Below are 17,657 nucleotides of genomic sequence, written 5' to 3'. Positions count from 1 at the left end.
GCAGGGCGAATAGTGATTTTGGTGTCGCTGTAGAGATCTCTAATAAGTCTCATTTCGTAAGGTTTCAAGTTCTTGTGTGGCGGGGTTCGAAAATTGATCAGTTCAAGATCTCGAGTGACCAGTTTTTGAAAAATATCGAGAGGGGACACTGATGGGAGGTATGAACCCACTTTTAGCCCTAAACTCTTGGAAATCAGGCATGTTGGGAGGTTTATCGTATGTTTCCAATTCTTCAAAGAACACTTTCAATTTAAGCTTCCTTACAAATTTATAGAGTTCGATCTTACTGTTGAACAATGTTGTACTATAGGTCGGAACAAAACTGAGACCTTTTTGTAATGTGTCTTCTTCCTGTTTAGTGAGAGTTCTGTCTGAGATATTAATCACTAAGTTTTCCTTAATTGTAGACGTGTTTGAGGTTTGGGTCTTAGGCTTCCTCCTCCCCCTGCGGGTTCTTTTGGCCGTGCGCCTAAAAAAACAGCGGTGGATGTTTGTGCTGAGGAGCTCGCTGTGTGATTGAGGTTGTCAAGTGCTTGTTCAATTGGTGTTTCTGAATCTCTCTGTACTTCTGAGTCTGAACTAGAGGTGTTATCAGATGATTGTTTGTCAGATGGGTATTTATAGAGCTTTTTTGGTGCTACTGGGCCATATTTCTCCATCCATGTGTACACTTCATCATTAATATAGTCATATGTGTCGCGCACCCTGGCGCACAAACCCTTCGACCGTCCGTGGACATACGGCTAGTCACCATCAAGATGGCCTTACTAGTCGGTCTTACCTCAGCTCGCAGAGTCAGCGAGATTCAGACGCTGGTCGCCTCTGAAGAATATACCACCTTTCACAAGGACAAGATAGTCATGCGGGCGCACCCGGCATTTCTGCCCAAGGTTCCATCTGCCTTTCCCTTGAACGTGGAAATAGTCCTCCCTACGTTCTTTCCCAATCCCAAGGACGAAGCACAGAGGGTGCTGCACTGCCTGGATGTCAGGTGTGCCCTAAAATTTTACCTGGACAGGACCAAGGGCTTCTGCAAATCGGACGCCCTGTTTATCACGTTCGGCGGCTCGCAGCCAGGCTATCAGGCCTCTAAGGCTTCCATATCCCACTGGATGGTCTCTGCCATCAAAGAAGCGTATGAGGGCCAGCACAAGCCGCTCCCGGCCAACATGCATGCCCCCGCAGTCAGGACCAAGGCAACGGCCATCACATTCCAGCGCCATGTCCCTTGGCAAGTCATAAGCATGGCGGCTACTTGGGCCTCTCCCTCGGCTTTCTGCAAGCATTACTGTTTGGATGCCGTACTGGATCTGATGCGGCTTTCGGACAGTGGTTCTCAGGAAACTATTTGCTTAAGGAGGGTCTCCTCCACCCTGGGGCTACAATCAGTTGTAATCGCCCACACAGTATGGAGGAAAGGGGACGGGACGTAAGAGTAATTATAAATTACTCACTGTAGTGACTAACGTACTCTTAGTCCATAGTCCCCTTTCCTCCATACGTCCCACCAACCTCCCCCTGATAATACTGGTGTCATTAGGCAATGTTAAATCTATTGTCGACGCGTCAATGGGGATTGAGGTGTGGCACCGGCGGGCAGAGTCAAGGCAACGCATGCTCCATGGCCCGCGCGCCTCTAAGTTGAAAGGGTAAGAAGGTTTTTTTCTGGTGAAAAAGGTTCCGTCTCCCGTCCCTTGGAAGGGACGCCCATGCAGTATGGAGAAAACCATACTGCAGACCATGGTCCGAGACCAATCTCTGAGCTTCTCAGCCTCTCGGACAGGCCACCCATTCACCTGCTCATGGGCCCAGCTTAACTTATTGCGCAGCAGGGGGGTAGGGTCATCCACCCGCTCCACAGAAATTAACCCTTGCAGCGTGGTGCCTGAGCAGGTGAAGCACCTGAGCCTATTACAGGCTCACCTAGACATCATTCAAGGCGCTAGGAGCAAGGCTACTAGGAGCCTGTGCAAGAGAAAATGGACTAGGGTCAGTCAATGGGCGGACTCTAAAGAGATCGACCCTCTTACTTGCACCCTGGATGATGTGCTCTCCTTCTCTGCACACCTTGTTCAATCAGGCGTGCAGGGGGACTCATGCTGTACCTATTTGGCAGCCATAAGGGCCAACAGAAATTCGAAGGACGAGGGCTGCTCCTCTTCCAACCTGGTGGTCAAGCGACATTTGGCGGACCTCACCAGACTCTACCCACCCATCAAGAAACCGTATCTGTGGGGAACCTCAATGTAGTGTTGGGCGCCTTGGCGCACAAACTGTTCGAGCCAATGGCGTCCGCGGACATCAGGCTGGTCACCAGTAAAACATCTCTTTTGGTGGGTCTGACCTCGGCTCGCAGAGTCAGCGAGATCCAGGCTCTGGTGGCATCAGAACCCTATACTACTTTTCACAAGGATAAGGTGGTCCTGAGAACGCACACAGCGTACCTACCTAAGGTAGTCTCCACTTTACATCTAAAAGAGCAGATGGTCTTACCTATGTTTTTTGCCGACCCTAAAGTGATGAGTCTCAGCGGGTCTTGCACTGTCTGGCTGTCAGACGCGCTCTGAAATTCTATCTGGACAGGACCAAGGGCTTCCGCAAGTTGGACGCTCAGTCAGCTTTGGAGGGAGGGTGGAGGGGTCAAAGCCGGTTATCAGGCATTCAAGGCCCCTATACCAAGGTGGATGGTTTCGACCATCAAGGAGGCCTACGAGGGGCAGCACAAACCACTTCCAGCTAACATGCACACCCACGCTGTCAGAGCCAAGGCCACGGCCATCGCCTTCCAGCGGCAGGCTCTTTGGCAGGTCATCAGCAGGGCTGCCACCCCTTCGTCTTTCTGTTAGCACTACTGTTTGGACGCCACCTCTAAATCAGACGCAGTTTTCGGACAGGCGGTTCGAAGGAATCTGTTTTCTTAAGGAGGGCCTCCTCTCCACCCTGGGGCTACATTCAGTTGTAATCGCCCATGCAGTATGGAGGAAAGGGGACAGGACGTCGGAGTAATTAATAGTTACTCACCATAGTGACTAACCATAGTGACTAACGTACTCTTAGTCCATAGTCCCCTTTCCTCCATACGTCGCACCATCCTCCCCAGAATAATACTGGTGTCATTAGGCAATGTTAAATATTGACGGGTCAATGGGGACTGAGGCGTGGCGCCGGTGGTTGGAGTTAAGGGAGCGCTTGCTCCCAGGGCCGCGCCCCTAAATTTAAAGGGGAAGGTGTTTTTTTTTTTTGGTGAAAAAGGTTTGGTCTCCCGTCCTTAGCGAGGGACGCCCATGCAGTATGGAGGAAAGGGGGCTATGGACTAAGAGTACGTTAGTCACTATGGTGAGTAACTTAATTTCCCTTCAAGCTTCTTAAAGGTATATTCTGGTACATGGGTTTCAGAGATTTTTCAGTCTGAAGTACTTAGTAGATTCCGACAAGGACAGAACCGCTCTCAGGCGAAGAGCACGTTGCTTCATCTGGATGTTAGCAGCCTAAACCTACACGTCTGGATGTTGAATGAGCAAGAGACAAAGATGAAAGCACTCTGAGGTCGTGAAGATGATGCTATTGACCCAGAGGCTGGCAGCTAAAGCAATGCAAGTCAATTCTCCTTTTGGTGCCATAACAATGCCTCTTTTGTAGCTATTGTTCTGATGCTTGTTAATCTGCTTAGAATCACATGCTGTGCATATGGTCTGACATCCAGTGTTAACCGCAGAGTATTGCATCTTGTCTTTCGGGGGACCGAAAGGGGATGTCGGCATAGGCGTGTCTGAAACACTATCCCTATCGTGACGTGTGTAGTACCCAAAATCCCTCATGTGCCGAGGTCCCTCAGATTGTTTTTTTCCGCCCAGATAACTGGTCGCCCTATAGCGGAGATCTTCATGAGACATTGTTTATCTTACCGAATTGTCCGTTTAATCCCTGTTAAGTCACTTCGCCTATCAAGAACATCTTTGACGAAGACTACGGGGGTACCGTCTATGGCTGTGGATTCTGGCACCTAAGATCCGGCGTTCGGACCTCCACGTGGTCGGGCCTTCTGGCCGGCCTACACAGTAGGGAGCGTGGGCTCGGGGTTTGCCATACTGCTATGATGTCTTTCCTATTTTCCACTTCTTTCCTTTTTGGTCTGGTCACCCTTCCCTTCTGCTATGGAAAGGACTCCATTTAGATTCTGCCCTCTGTGAAGGGTCAGATACCTGTGGAAAGACAAGCACACTTTGTGTACGCTTGTCTCCCCCTAGAGCACTAAAGCGGTGTTCGGCGTTAGACTCCTAAACCTAATCCTTAAGGAGCGCCGGTTGAAACGGTGGGCCGTGTACGGTATGTCATGCGTGGAGCCTCCCTCCCCTGCCGCGACACCAGCCAAGAGTGACGGGGGTACATCGGATGACCAACCGTCCAACACGGACGTTGTAGACCTTGAGGCGGACGATTCTAGAGCCGCCACGCCCGTCCCCGATCCTTCCAGGCTCGACTCCGGTCTTGCTACAGGGACCACACCCGGTGACATGGGGCGTACAATCGCACCGCACAAAACACACAACCCAAGTGCCCTCCTCGACAACCTCATCGAAGAAGGCGCAAGCGCCATCGGATCGATTTGATCCGAAGCCTTCCCCGCATCCGCAGCAGCGCTTGACGACTGGGCTTAATAAACATAACAAAGGCGCTATTCCCCAAACTACACACGCCGAAGTTTCTGAACAAGAAACTTCGACGAGTTTCAAGGTTTCCAAGGCCCGTGCAGGCCTCGAACTAAGAGTAGGCCTCTACCCGAGAAACCATCATCGGAGGCTTTGTCCCCCGAAGATTCAGTAACCATCAGTAAGAGTATCAATAGGATTGCTACGGCGGTGGGCCTAGTACCGGTCTCACCCACAGTTATGGGCCAATCCGCCAGAAGGTTTTCCATGGCTTTGGAAGACGATCCTGAGGACTCTTACGAAGAGAGCTAGGTACCCCTCACAAGCACCCTGAGGAGATCCTCTGAACGCCTTAGGGCGGAGGGCCCTGTTCCTGCTCAGCTGGGTCCATTTGGGTCATCCAAGTGGACTACGGAACAATTTGAGGGGTATATGGATTCGCTGGAGCAGGTTTTCGGGGCTTCTGATCAACCTCCGCCGAAAAAAGCTTGGGTAGATCCTAACCCTCACACACGAGTTGCCCAACACCTAAATGCTCAACACTATGTTGATTATCAAGATGATGTCCAGAAGGACACGTATAGAGAAATCTATACAGAAGAAGAGGAGACATCTTTTCTGAACAATTATGGGGAAGATCAAGGCGCAACGGACAACTGGGAGGACCCCCAGCAGGACTATCACAATTCTGATATTGTTTGCCTCGACTCTTCCCCATCCACACCGGTTCGGCAAGCTCCCCCGGTGGATGATCAAATGGCTTTCAACAACACGTTGAAAAAAGCAGCGGAATTCTTTAAAATAACCACGCTTGAGGCATTGCCTGAACAGGATTTCGCGGAAGACATTATTAATGACAAGCCTCTGGCAAGCCAGTCTATTCCTCTCTTGAGCTCTGTGAAGAGACGGCTGGCCCCTTCTTTACTCACACCCGCTCAGACTAGGGCTGTGAATCCAAGGGTCGAAAAACTCTTTCGGCCCTCCCCCACCGACACGCAATCCCGGACTCGCTGGTGGTGACCAACAATTGCAAGAGAGCAGGGGTTCCCCTTGCCACGGGAGAGTCACCCCCGGACAAGGAGCCCAAAAGGTTGTATGCCTTAGGCAAACGGGTCACGTTGGCGGCTGCTTATACCGTCCAGATTGCCAATAACACGACGTTACTGGCAACCTACGTCGACGCCCAATTGAACCTACTCCAGGAAGGCCTCCAGGAGGTTCCGGAACCAACCAGAGCCAAGCTTCTCGCCATTGTCTCCGAGGGCAAACTTACCAATCAAAATGTTGTAAAGAATACCCTGGACTCTGCAGAGACAGCAGGCAGCTCTCTCGCACAGGGTAGTCTCCTAAAGAGACACACGTGGCTGCGCACGTCGGGTTTCAGGCCTGAGACCCAGGCATCCATCATCAATAAACCCATTGAAGAGGCCAACCTCTTCGGGAAGGCGGTAGACGATGCGTTGGAGACAGCCAAGAAGGAGCATGAGACTATTAAGTCACTGCACCAGATTTCCCAAAAACCCTCTTCACAGAGGGGCAGCAATTCTCGGCGGTCCTTTCGAGGACAAGCCCGTACCGCTCAAAATAGTTTCGGCACGGGCAACTTCAATGCAAGTCAACCGGCTGCAAGCCCCACTTACTACCCCCATAGGGGTCAGAAGCGCGGAAAGAATAGAGGCAGAGGCTCCAATTCCAGAGGTGCGTCAACCTCGGGTCAGAAATGACCAAGTTCAGGTCTCCTCCCATGTCTCCCCGGTTGGGGGGCGATTAACATCTTTCCTCAAGGCATGGGAGGGGATAACTTCAGACCAGTGGGTATTAAAGACGGTCGCCCACGGTTATTGCGTGGAATTCGCCCGACCCCCACAGTTCAGACCGCCGAAACATCGACGCCTTTCACCGGAACATCTGCAGATCCTCGTCCAAGAGGTGGAGGCGCTGCTCGGAAAGGACGCCAAAGAAGCTGTCCCAATTCTTCAGGTAAACGAGGGTATTTATTCAATATACTTCCTTGTACCCAAAAAGGATCTCACCATGCTTCCTGTTCTAGACCTGCGCCCGGCGAAGAAGTTCATAAAGCCCCAGAAGTTTTGCATGGTAACACTTCAAGAGGTGATCCCATTGCTAAAACAAGGGGACTTCATGACAACATTGGATATGAAAGATGCATACTTTCATATTTCAATGCTGCCAGCGCACAGAAAATTCCTAAGGTTTGTGATTCAGGGCAAACACTATCAGTTCAAGGTACTCCCCTTCGCATAGCCTTGGTGCCACAGGTGTTAACCAAGGTCCTGGCAGTGGCAGCAGCACACCTGCACAGACTTTAAGTTCCAGTTTACCCTTATCTCGACGATTGGCTCATCACGGGGGACCCAAAAGACACTAGACCTATTGTTCAGCCTGGGATTTTCTATCAACAAAAAGAAATCCAGCTTAGTCCCCAGCCAAGTAAAACCGTTCCTGGGGGCTCTAATTCGCACGGAAGACGGTCTAGTCTTCCCTTCCAGCGAGAGGGTTCAGAACATGCTCTCTCAAGTTCCTCAATATGTAGCCAGTCGAGAGGTGACGGTACGCAAAGCTATGCGTTTGCTAGGGATGATGGCGTCATGCATATACTTGGACCCCCACGCGCGGCTGCGCATGCGTCCCATGCAAGAGTGGCTCAACAGCCAGTGGTGTCAGGCCAGCGGACAATGGGAAGATCTGTTGTCTCGCCAGCCCTCGTTCTCTCTCTCTGCAGTGGTGGTCGAGGGAGAACCTCTTGAAGGGGAAAACCTTCACCACCCCTGCAGTGGAAGCCACTCTTACGACAGACGCATCTCTCACAGGGTGGGGGGGGGGGCTCACCTGCTTCAACAGACAGCGCACGGAGTGTGGTCCCCTCAGGTACCATCCAACCATATAAACCTACTGGAGCTACTAGCAGTTTTCAAAGCATTGAAAGCCTTTCAGAATCAACTGCAAGGGAAGACGGTGCTGGTCCTAACCAACAGCATAACAGCAATGTATTATCTGAACAAGCAGGGGGGCACTCACTCCCCAGGGCTATCCAAGCTGTCCCAAAACATCTGGATATGGGCTCTCAAACACAAGATGTTGCTGATATCCCAACATGTTCCAGGGGAACTCAATCTTCTGGCAGACGTACTCAGCAGAGATTTTCCTCTGCCAGAAGAATACGAATGGCGTCTGCATGAAGACATTGTATCCAACGTCTTCGCAGAATGGGGGTTTCCAGAGATCGACCTATTCGCTACTCAGGAGAACGCCCAGTGCCCAGATTACGCCTCCAGGTACCCCCAGAACCGATCCAAGGGGAACGGTCTCTGGATAACTTGGTCGGGGAAATTTGTTTACGCTTCCCCCCCCCCCCCCCCCCCCCCCCCGACTCCCCTTCTGAACAAGATAGTGCACAAGATGCACCAGGAACCAGTCACCATGATTCTGGTGGCTCCCATGTGGGCCCGCCAACCCTGGTTCGCGCATCTGATGGAATTGTTCCTCTCCCCACCAGTCAAGCTGCCCTGCCCGTACATCATGTTGTCTCAGGATAGGGTGGAGACTCTGCACCCATGCCCACAAACTCAAAGATGCATGGACGTACTGAGGGAGGCAAGAAAGCCTAACACACGTTATTGCGATGTCAGCAAATGGAAACGTTTTGTTATTTGGTGCAGTTCCAAAGGCGTCAATCCCACCGATTGCTCGCCTTCACACATTGTGTTATATCTAACCCAACTGTTGGACTCTGGGTTAGTCTTCAATTCCTTAAAGGTTCACCTAGCGGCATTGTCAGCCTACACCACGTCACAGCAAAAGGTGTCGTGGTGGAAAATACCTGTGATTAAAGCCTTTATGGAAGGGGTTAAGAATGTATCCCCCCCCATCACTCACCCAGCCCCTGGGTGGGATCTAAACATGGTTTTAACTAGGCTCATGGGACCCCCTTTTGAGCCTATGCATAAAGCTAGTCTGCAAGACGCCTATCTAGTAGCTATCACTTCTATCAGAAGAGTTAGCGAACTACAAGCCCTCTCGGTCTTGGACCCCTTTGTTACAGTCCACAAAGATAAAGTAGTTCTGCGCACTCATCCCAGATTTGCGCCAAAATGTATTTCAAAGTTCCATGTGAACCAGTCAATCGAACTACCCATGTTCTTCCAGAGACCTACTAACATGGCCGAAAGAAGCATTCACACACTAGATGTGCGCAGGGCAGTCATGTTCTACATGGATAGAACTAAACCACTGAAGAAAACTAAACAATTCTTTGTTTCAGTGGCAGCTGGTAGAGAAGGGGACCCTGTCTCTAAATCACCAATATCAAGGTGGATTGTCAAATGCATCACACTATGTTACACTCTTGCAAAGAGAGAACTGCCCTTCAAGCCTAGAGCACACTCTACTCGAGGCACTGGGGCATCCATAGCATTCATTGCAAATGTTCCCCTAGAGTCCATTTGCAAATCGGCAACCTGGAGTTCGGTACACACCTTTACAAAACACTATTGCCTAGACACTCATTCTAGGTCTGATTCTCAGGTGGGACAAGCAGTACCAAGACATCTTTTTTCTACTGTTCCTTCCCACAACCCACCTCCAACTCAGGGTACTGCTCGCTAGTCTATGCACAGCATGTGATTCTAAGCAGATTAACAAGCATCAGAAGACATGCATTACTTACCGTAAAAGCATTTCTGATGATTGTATCTGCTTAGATTCACATGCGCCCTCCCTGCCTCCCCGCTCGGGGTGGAAGGAACATATACTTCTTACTACTTTCTCTCTTCATGTACTCACTCACTATAGCCTTGGGCTCCCTCATGGCAGAAAAAATACAATCGGAGGGACCTCACGCACGTCACAATAAGGATAGTGTTTCAGACACGCCTATGCCGACGTCCCCTTTCGGTCCCCCGAAAGACAAGATGCAATACTCCGCGGTTACCACTTGATGTCGGACCATATGCACAGCATGTGAATCTAAGCAGATACAAACATCAGAAATGCTTTTACGGTAAGTAATGCATGTCATTCACTTAATTCAAATGCTTGAAGGCTAGTTGATGTGATTTCTGCTGGACAAGACTCACGCTTCCCCTGGTTATAATAAGTTATTTTTTTTTAGACGGTTAATGTTTTTCTGCCACGCCCATTTCTTGATTCTGCTTGCAGTTTGAATTTATCCCAGACTCCTTCCTGTCTACACCATTTAATATGCTCATTCTTCTTCACTGAGGTTTCTTATTCTGAAGGTTATTTTGCTGACCCTTCTAATGTCAGTGAGCTGATTTAGGAAAAGCCTTGTACGTGAAAACTCCTTTTTGCCAAGGAGATGGTACCCTTAAGAATAAGATCTTGGTTCCTTCAGTACTGCGGCTAGTCTATCTTGCAGAGGAATCTGAATGTTATTGTTGTATTGTGCCTGTCTGAGGTGAGGTAGCTTGAGATGTCATGTGGAATGTTTGTGTGGATGATGGAATATTCTGAGTGAGTGTTCTGTGTAGAGGCAGTTACAGCTGGCTGGCCCTAGGTGATGGGAGCCGGTGTTGTCACAGCTTATGTCCTTTATGTCTTCATGTGGATATGTAACTAAGAACTTAGAAATAAACTTACCTGAAGAAATCTTAAAGAGCCTGGAACCTGCTTTTTAACAATTATCTTGCTGGATATTAGATGGCCATAGTCATCTCTACATACTTTAGTCAAACATTTATGGCGTGACTCATTGGTGAGTGATGCAGTGAGGTTCACCTGTTTGGAAAATCAATTTTGGAGCAGTTTCTCGCTTGGCAATATAATTTTTCAGCATTATGAAGCTGCTTTAGAGGTTTTAAAAAAGATTAGCAATCTGTAAAAGTTATGTTACCCTTTAGAAGAATAAATTACCTTCTGTAATGTTTTTTTCTGATGGATATGAGCTTCCTTGCACACTTAGCTCTTTGTTGGGATACTGTGATTACTTGCAACTGTGTTTTCTTTTGCCCCCATTTGTGCCCGTTTAAGATTTCCAGATCCTAATTGCACCTAGTGCTATTTCAAAAGATGAGAATACAGAAAGAGAAATATTGTATTCCTCAAGCAGAATGTTACTTAAGTTAGTGTATTTTTTCCAAATCTACGTTTTATTACGTGCACTAGTTCTATACAAGATGATGCTGGTTTTGCCCTTTCATTTTACATAAGTAATCATGCCTTGATTTTGTTTTGCCCTTCTCCAATCCCCATTTCACCCCCAACCCTCCACCTTTTTCTCAGCCTTGCAATCTCTGACACCACCTCTGGATTCTTTGCAAGATGGATGTGAAAGTTCAGGTAATTACAATAGTTGGTTATTTGTGACTGCTCTATTATAAAAACAAGTTAATTGGTTCATAGGTGTCTGAGTGGTTTCCCCAGAGAGATTGGAGAGTAACTTGTAACTGCAACGCATTTCCTAAAAGTAAAGTTCCAACTATTCTTATTTCTTATGGGCAATTTCTGTCCGTGTATTTATCATTGTAAACATTCCCTCACCACCAGTTTCATGCACTTGAAATCATTTGAAAATATGGCAGCAGCAGAATTACATCTAAATTGATTTTAGATGCGCCAATCTTTACAGAAAATATAGCTATTTAACAAAGAGAAACATTTCAAGGTGACCTGGGGGAATTCATGAGACATCTGGAGAAGAATTGGTATCAGCCATAAAGTTACAGAAGGTCATTTTTCATTTTAATTAATACTTTGTTTCGAAGCACCCAAATTGGTACAGTTTTGTGACTTTCCCATCACACTTTGCGGGATAGTTTCCTCTGTGTTGTAGGTACAGGCACGAGAACAATAGCTCCATAAATTGATGCATCTTCTGCAGTAATTGGTGTGTAAACTGTTGGTCACAAGTTAGAACAGCAAGCTTGATTCAGCCTTACAAGATGGGTGATAATACAATTATGTAGGGTTAACCATCTCACCCTACAATTAACAATGATAGTTCATTGGTAAAATTTCCAAGGCCAGTCTTGTGGTCATTAACAAGCACACACACCATAGCCACTCTTGGATGTTCACCTCGGAGCCACTGGGCAATGCATTGTAGGTCTCGAAAATCTTTAGAATACTGAAAGATCTGCAGGTCGAGTAACATTCTTTATCTACTTGGTCTAAGAGAAATTAACCACGGCCCATGAGATTGATGCCATAATATTTATTGTATTGTAAAACTATGGCGACACATGAAGAAACATTATCAGCAATGTTCATTTGCTTTTCCAATATTCTCCTCTTGGACATGCTGGAAGACCATGTCCTATAACCGCACAGAATACAAGATTGAAACTACATGTGATAGTACTATTGGGCAAAGCTAATATAAGGGTTCTCTAGCATGGGGTCTGGCATGGATTCACATGCTCATGAATATTCCCTGTCGTCAGGCTGGGAATCCTCGGTAAAAGAAAAAAGTTTGTTTTGTTTCTAAACTCTTACTCCTATAAACCAATCACTGAGCTCTGGGTCATACTGCCCCCAGCCACTGACTGCCCTCTACCTAAGCCCCTCCTCTGGCAGCCATCTTCAGATTTTAACCGCATGTTCAAGTGTTACGAGTCCTCGTGCTTCGCACTTTGAGCTTTTCTGCGTTTTTCGCTTTTTTTATAGGACATTTATTCGGTCAATCGAGCCCTTGTGCTCCATCGATTGTTCTTCCGATTAATGTGGACCTGTTTTTCGGCATCTTTCATCGCCCCTCAAGGGCAGAAATCGTTGTGTTCTTTGGAAACTTCTAGAAGTTCTACAGGCCTACAACGCGTGGATCCTGTCAGACGAGTAGGACAGGGCTTCCCTCATCAAGCTTTGCTCCGACTGCGGTTTGCAGAATGTGTGCATGGACAACAAACCTTCCTAGTGTTGGAACTGCCTGCATCCGACGCCTAAGGAAGAGGATTGTGCGATTTGCTGTGGCTTCGCGAAGCGCACTATGAAGGTTCGACACCAAAGGTTGGAGTCGTGGCTGCAGGCCAAGGCCTCTGCCCCGGGTGGTACCCAGACGCATGCCTCTCCCAGATCTGGCAAAACTGAGCAGACTTTTAAGTCCCTTTGAAGGTGCTCCACCCGTGGGGGCCCAACATAAGGCTAAGCACTGCCAGTCCGCTTCCGTCGGGGGTGCCACTGCTGCGGGTCCTGCAACTGTCAGGGCGCGATCCCCATCTGCATCGATCTCCAGTCACCACTCTGGCTCTTCGTCCAAGAGGAAGTCCGCTTAACCCGATGAAGCTGAGGGAGAATCCGGAGAAGACCAGGCAGGTGAAGGCCAAGCACCGTATGGTGTCCAGCCTACCCGCGATGGAGAAGGCCAAAGGAGACAAGGGGTCTGACCCAGCCCCGAAGGAGAAAGCCAAACAGGACAAGGCGTCCGACATGGCCGTGAAGGAGAAGGCCAAGCAAGACAAGGACTCGGAAGAAAGAAGGTGCGGGGGTGTGAAGGCCTCCAAGAAACTGACATTTCTTCAGCCGACGAGGATGAGATCCTTTCCATCCCACCGACCATGGAGACAATGATGACGAAGGGGACGTCGGGGATTCGCCCCACAGCGGGGGCGACAACGAAGGGGATGCTCAGTGCGCCTACCTCCCAGGTACCACCGTCGTTCAAGGGAAGCATTACCAGTTCAAGGTTCTTCCTTCCGGACTGAAGTCGGTGCCCAGAATCTTCACCAAGTGCCTGGCACTGGTGGCGGCCCCCCTACGACTGCAAGGGATCCACGTGTACCCTTACCTGGATGACTGGCTCATCCGACCCATATCAAGGGACGTTACCGTCGAACACACGGCGAAGACCGTCCACGTGCTGACGGAACTGGGGTTCTCAGTGAATTATGCAAAGTCCTGCTTGACTCCATCGCAGCACGCGCTGTCCTGGGATCCAGACTCGACACGGTTGCCTGCCTGACATCACCATCGGAGGAGAGGATATCGGCCATCCTAGGCAAAGTGCAACGGCTCTTGGCACTGAGGGTCGCTGCAGTGAGGACCATCAAGTCTCTACTCGGCATGATGTCATACATATACCTGATCCGCCTCTGCAGGTTGCGCATGCGCCCTCTACAGGAGTTGCTCGACGCCCATTGGGTCCAGGTGTCCAAAGGCTTCCAGTACAGGATCGCGCTAGATGAGGAGTTCCGTCGAGCGATAAGGTGGTGGGGCATTCACTCCAATATCACCGGGTGCACGGATTTCCAGAGCCCCCCGTACCAGGAGACAGTCACAACGGACGCTTCCCTGGAAGAATGGGGCTGCCGGGTGAGACAACGTTGCACATCAACATCCTGTAACTACGGGCAGTGTTTTGGGCCCTCAAGTCGTTCCTACTGTCCCTCAAGGGCAAAGTGATGAGGGTCTGCACAGACAATACCACAACAATATTTTACATCCGGAAACAGAGGGACACCAGATCCCCAGCACTCTCCAAAGAGGCGCAGGACTTGTGGCACTGGGCCGTCGCCCAGGGGATGTTCCTCATTCAGTTTCACCTGGCAGGAGTAAAGAACACCATTGCCGACTCTCTCAGCAGGGAGCTCCGCTCTTGCCACGAGTGGGAGCTTAGCAGGACCCAGGTGGACAACATTTTCCTCAAATAGGGCAGTCCCCAGATTGATATGTTTGTGACGGCAACGAACACCAAGTGCCGGAGGTTCGCCAGCAGATTCCCCCAGCCGGGGAGCATGGGGGACACAGTCTCATTCCCTTGGGAAGGCCTGTTTCTGTATGCGTTCCCTCCATTGTCGCTACTTCTTTGAGTCCTCAATCATCTCAGACGGTACCGGTGCAGGATGATCCCCGTCGCACCAGCGTGGCCGAGGCAGATCTGGTATCCGCACCTTCTCAGCATTTTGGCGTCCCCTCCAGTCAAGCTGCCTGTGGTCGCGGATCTTCTCGTCGGGGAAGGAGGTGCAATTCTGCACCACGACCCGGTTTGTTTGTTTTATTTAGTATAGCGCTCCAGACCCAGGGGTAAATGGGCGCTTAAGGACAGGTTACATAATTACAGTATATATAGCAGTTATACAGTTGTGGCGGTAATATGCCAAATATGGTATGTACAAGCAGATAGTAAGATTTCGAGGTTAAACATTTCAGAGTATGTACAATATATACAGATAGTGATGAGCTTAGTCTATCTGAGGATTGCCTTCTCCAGAAGCCAACTAATGACTAGTTTTCTGAACAGTTGGAAGGATTTGGTCAATTTAATATTCAGCGGCAGGGTGTTCCACAGTTGAGGGGCAAGGACAGTGAAGCTCGAGCCCCCCGCTCTTTTGGCGGTGAATCTAGGCACGGTGAGGCAGAGAGTATTGGAGGATCTAGTGATTCTTGTGTTTGGTTTTAAAGTGAGTTTGTTGGTGAGTTATTGGGGGGCTAGGTGGTTTAGGGCTTTATAGGTAAGGCAGAGGGTTTTTAAGTCAATTTTTTTGTTGAATGGATAACCATTTGCAAGAAATTCTTGTATGGGAGATGTGCTCTCTCCTGGGAATATTTAAAGCTGCTCTCAGCGCATTATTTTGGAGGATCTGAAGTTTATTGATTATAGCTTGGTTGGCACCAAGGTAGAGGCTGTTGCAGTAGTCCAGCTTCGATTGTATGAGGGCCCTAGCCAGAATGAGCCAACTGTTCGTAGATAGAAAAAGTCTGCAGGCCCTGATTAGTTTTCCAGTGTAGGCGGTGGCTGAGGCGTTCATATTACCTTGTTTGGAGAGGTTGGTATTGGTGTCGAGGTAGAAGCCTAAGGTTTTCACATTATTCACAACTGGTATGATGTTGCCATCTATGATGAAGTTGGAGTAATCGGGCTGAGTTTCTGTAGGTTATTGGGGGATCCGACTAGGAGGAGTTCGGTCTTCTCATTCAGGCAGAGGCCGTGTGTGGCCATCCATGCCTGAATGATGGCGAAGATTTTGTTAATCCTGGTGGAGTCTGTGTTGTAGTTGCCAGTGATGGTGAGGAGTATCTGGGTGTCATCTGCGTAGTTGGTGTAGGTGACACCCAGATGGTCCAGCTTGTCAAAGAGAGGCTTTGTAAAGACGTTATAGAGGGTGGGGAAGACCCAGGACACTTGTGGGACACCGCAGGTGATGGGGATGGGGTCTGCTGCAGCCACAGATGAGAAAACCCTCATGGTTCTGTTGGCTAGGAAGGATTGTATCCATGTGACAGCAGAGAGTGAGAAGTGGGCAGCAGAAGAGAGGTGGTTACAGAGTATTTTGTGGTCAACCAGGTCAAAGGCTGCTGAGAGGTCTAGGAGGAGTAGGATAGCTGCTTTGTTTTTGTCCTTGATGTCATCAATCCGACTTTCGAGGTCAACAAGGGCAGTTTCCGTTCAGTGTTTAGGACGAAAGCCAGATTGACGCAGGCCTAGCAGTTGATTGGACTCTAAGTAATCTTGAATTTGCAAGTAGGCAACTCTGTCCAGGATTTTTAGCAGGAAGGGAACCGTGGTGATAGGCCTGTAGTTGGTGGGAATGGCCGGGTCGAGAGATTGTTTTTTTAGAAGGGGGAGAACCCATGACTGTTTCAGATTGTTACGTACAGAATTGGTCGAGAAGGATAGGTTTACTAATTTGGAGATGAAGTGGACTAGGTCTCGCGCAGCATCTTTGATGATCTGGGCGGGGCAGGTGTTCCCTTTACAATTAGAAGGTTTAAGGGATGCTATGATTTTTTGGATTTCGGGTATAGTGACCATTTTGAATGTGAAGCCGGAAATGTTGCTGGTCGGGGTGGGTGTGCTAGGTATGAAGGCGTTACTGTTTGAGAGTTGTGATCTTTTGGACTCGATTTTGTTTTGAAGACCAGTGATTTTGTTAGCCAGGGCATTTTGGATACTGGTGCACCATGGCTTGTCCTTCACGCAGGTATCTGTCGAAGGGTTCGGATTTTCTAATTCCTTCAGGATGGTGAAGAGTTCTTTAGCAGAGGATTGGGCATTATTTATTCTAACATTGTAGGCTTCTTTTTTGGTACGGATTATCCACTTCTTATAGTGGGAGGAAATGGTCATGAGATTGGATTTGTTTTCTACTGAGGGGTTGGTTTCCCATAGGGTTTCCATCTTGGCTTTCTTTTTTCTAAGAATTTTGAGTTCCGGTGTGTACCAAGGGTTCAAGTGAGCTTTGGGTTTGACTTTGCGTAGCTTTAGAGGGGCAACGGCATCAATGGCGCTAGTTAAGGCATCATTATAGGTGTTGACTAGATCGCCGGTGGCTGTGAGTGTGTTTAGAAGGGGGAGGATCAGTGGTGTGAGGGTCTCCGCAGTGATGATGCGCTTGTTTCTAGTCAGGCAGGCTAGTGCAAGGGGGCGCTGCTTGGGGCTGGGATTGTTTGGGTTGATGTTGAATATTATGAGGGAGTGGTCAGTCCATACAAGAGGTTGTGGGGCTTTGCAGGTGATATTGAAGTTATGGGCTGCGACCCAAGGTGTTGCTGAACCAGAAGGCTTGGCTCCTGCAGCGTTGAGTTCCATTGGCTACGATCTTCCGACGGACTGCAAAGAGATTTTCGCCAAGGCCAGGGCGTCATCTACCTTAAAATGCTACGAACACAAATGGAAGCGCTTTACTGTTTGGTGCCGTTCACAGAAGATTAACCCTCTGAGTGTGACGGCCCCTCAGGTATTGCCATATCTACTGTCATTGGCTAAATCGTGGCTGGCTCACGCCTCCATCAAGATTCATCTGGCAGCTATCTCCCACTACACCAGATCTCCTGCGACGGTCTTCTCTGTGGTTGCACAGTCTGGTTAAGGAGTTCATCAAGGGACTGTTCCGCTCATTCCCGCCGGTGAAGGCTCTGGCCCTGGCGTGGGTTCTCAATGTGGTGCTGACTAGGCTCATGGGGCCTCCATTCAAACCTATGCATTCAGCTCTGCTGAAGTGTCTGTCGTGTAAAACGGCTTTCCTCATGGCCATCACCTCTGCAATTCCAAGTTGGTGAGATCCAGGCCCTGTCATGCAAGCAGCCCTATTTCTC

At 49.1% G+C, this 17,657-nt stretch overlaps 1 protein-coding gene across 4 annotated transcripts in view; it reads left to right on the top strand.

The window, feature by feature from the left end:
• CUX1 (cut like homeobox 1) overlaps nt 1-17,657 on the top strand; it is a 2,307,153-nt gene that overhangs the window by 1,465,056 nt on the left and 824,440 nt on the right. For 3 of the 4 annotated variants that reach the window (XM_069614986.1, XM_069614987.1, XM_069614988.1), the window contains one exon: nt 10,911-10,967. The exons of the other annotated variant lie outside the window; for it this stretch is intronic. In XM_069614986.1, the coding sequence (XP_069471087.1) occupies nt 10,911-10,967 (57 nt within the window). The remainder of the gene's footprint in view (nt 1-10,910; nt 10,968-17,657) is intronic. 4 annotated transcript variants of the gene reach the window in all.

The sequence above is a fragment of the Ambystoma mexicanum genome, chromosome 9 (assembly GCF_040938575.1).
Source record: "Ambystoma mexicanum isolate Mex_15411 chromosome 9, UKY_AmexF1_1, whole genome shotgun sequence".
Taxonomy (NCBI): Eukaryota; Metazoa; Chordata; class Amphibia; order Caudata; family Ambystomatidae; genus Ambystoma; species Ambystoma mexicanum.
This window is presented reverse-complemented; position numbering and strand designations above follow the sequence as displayed.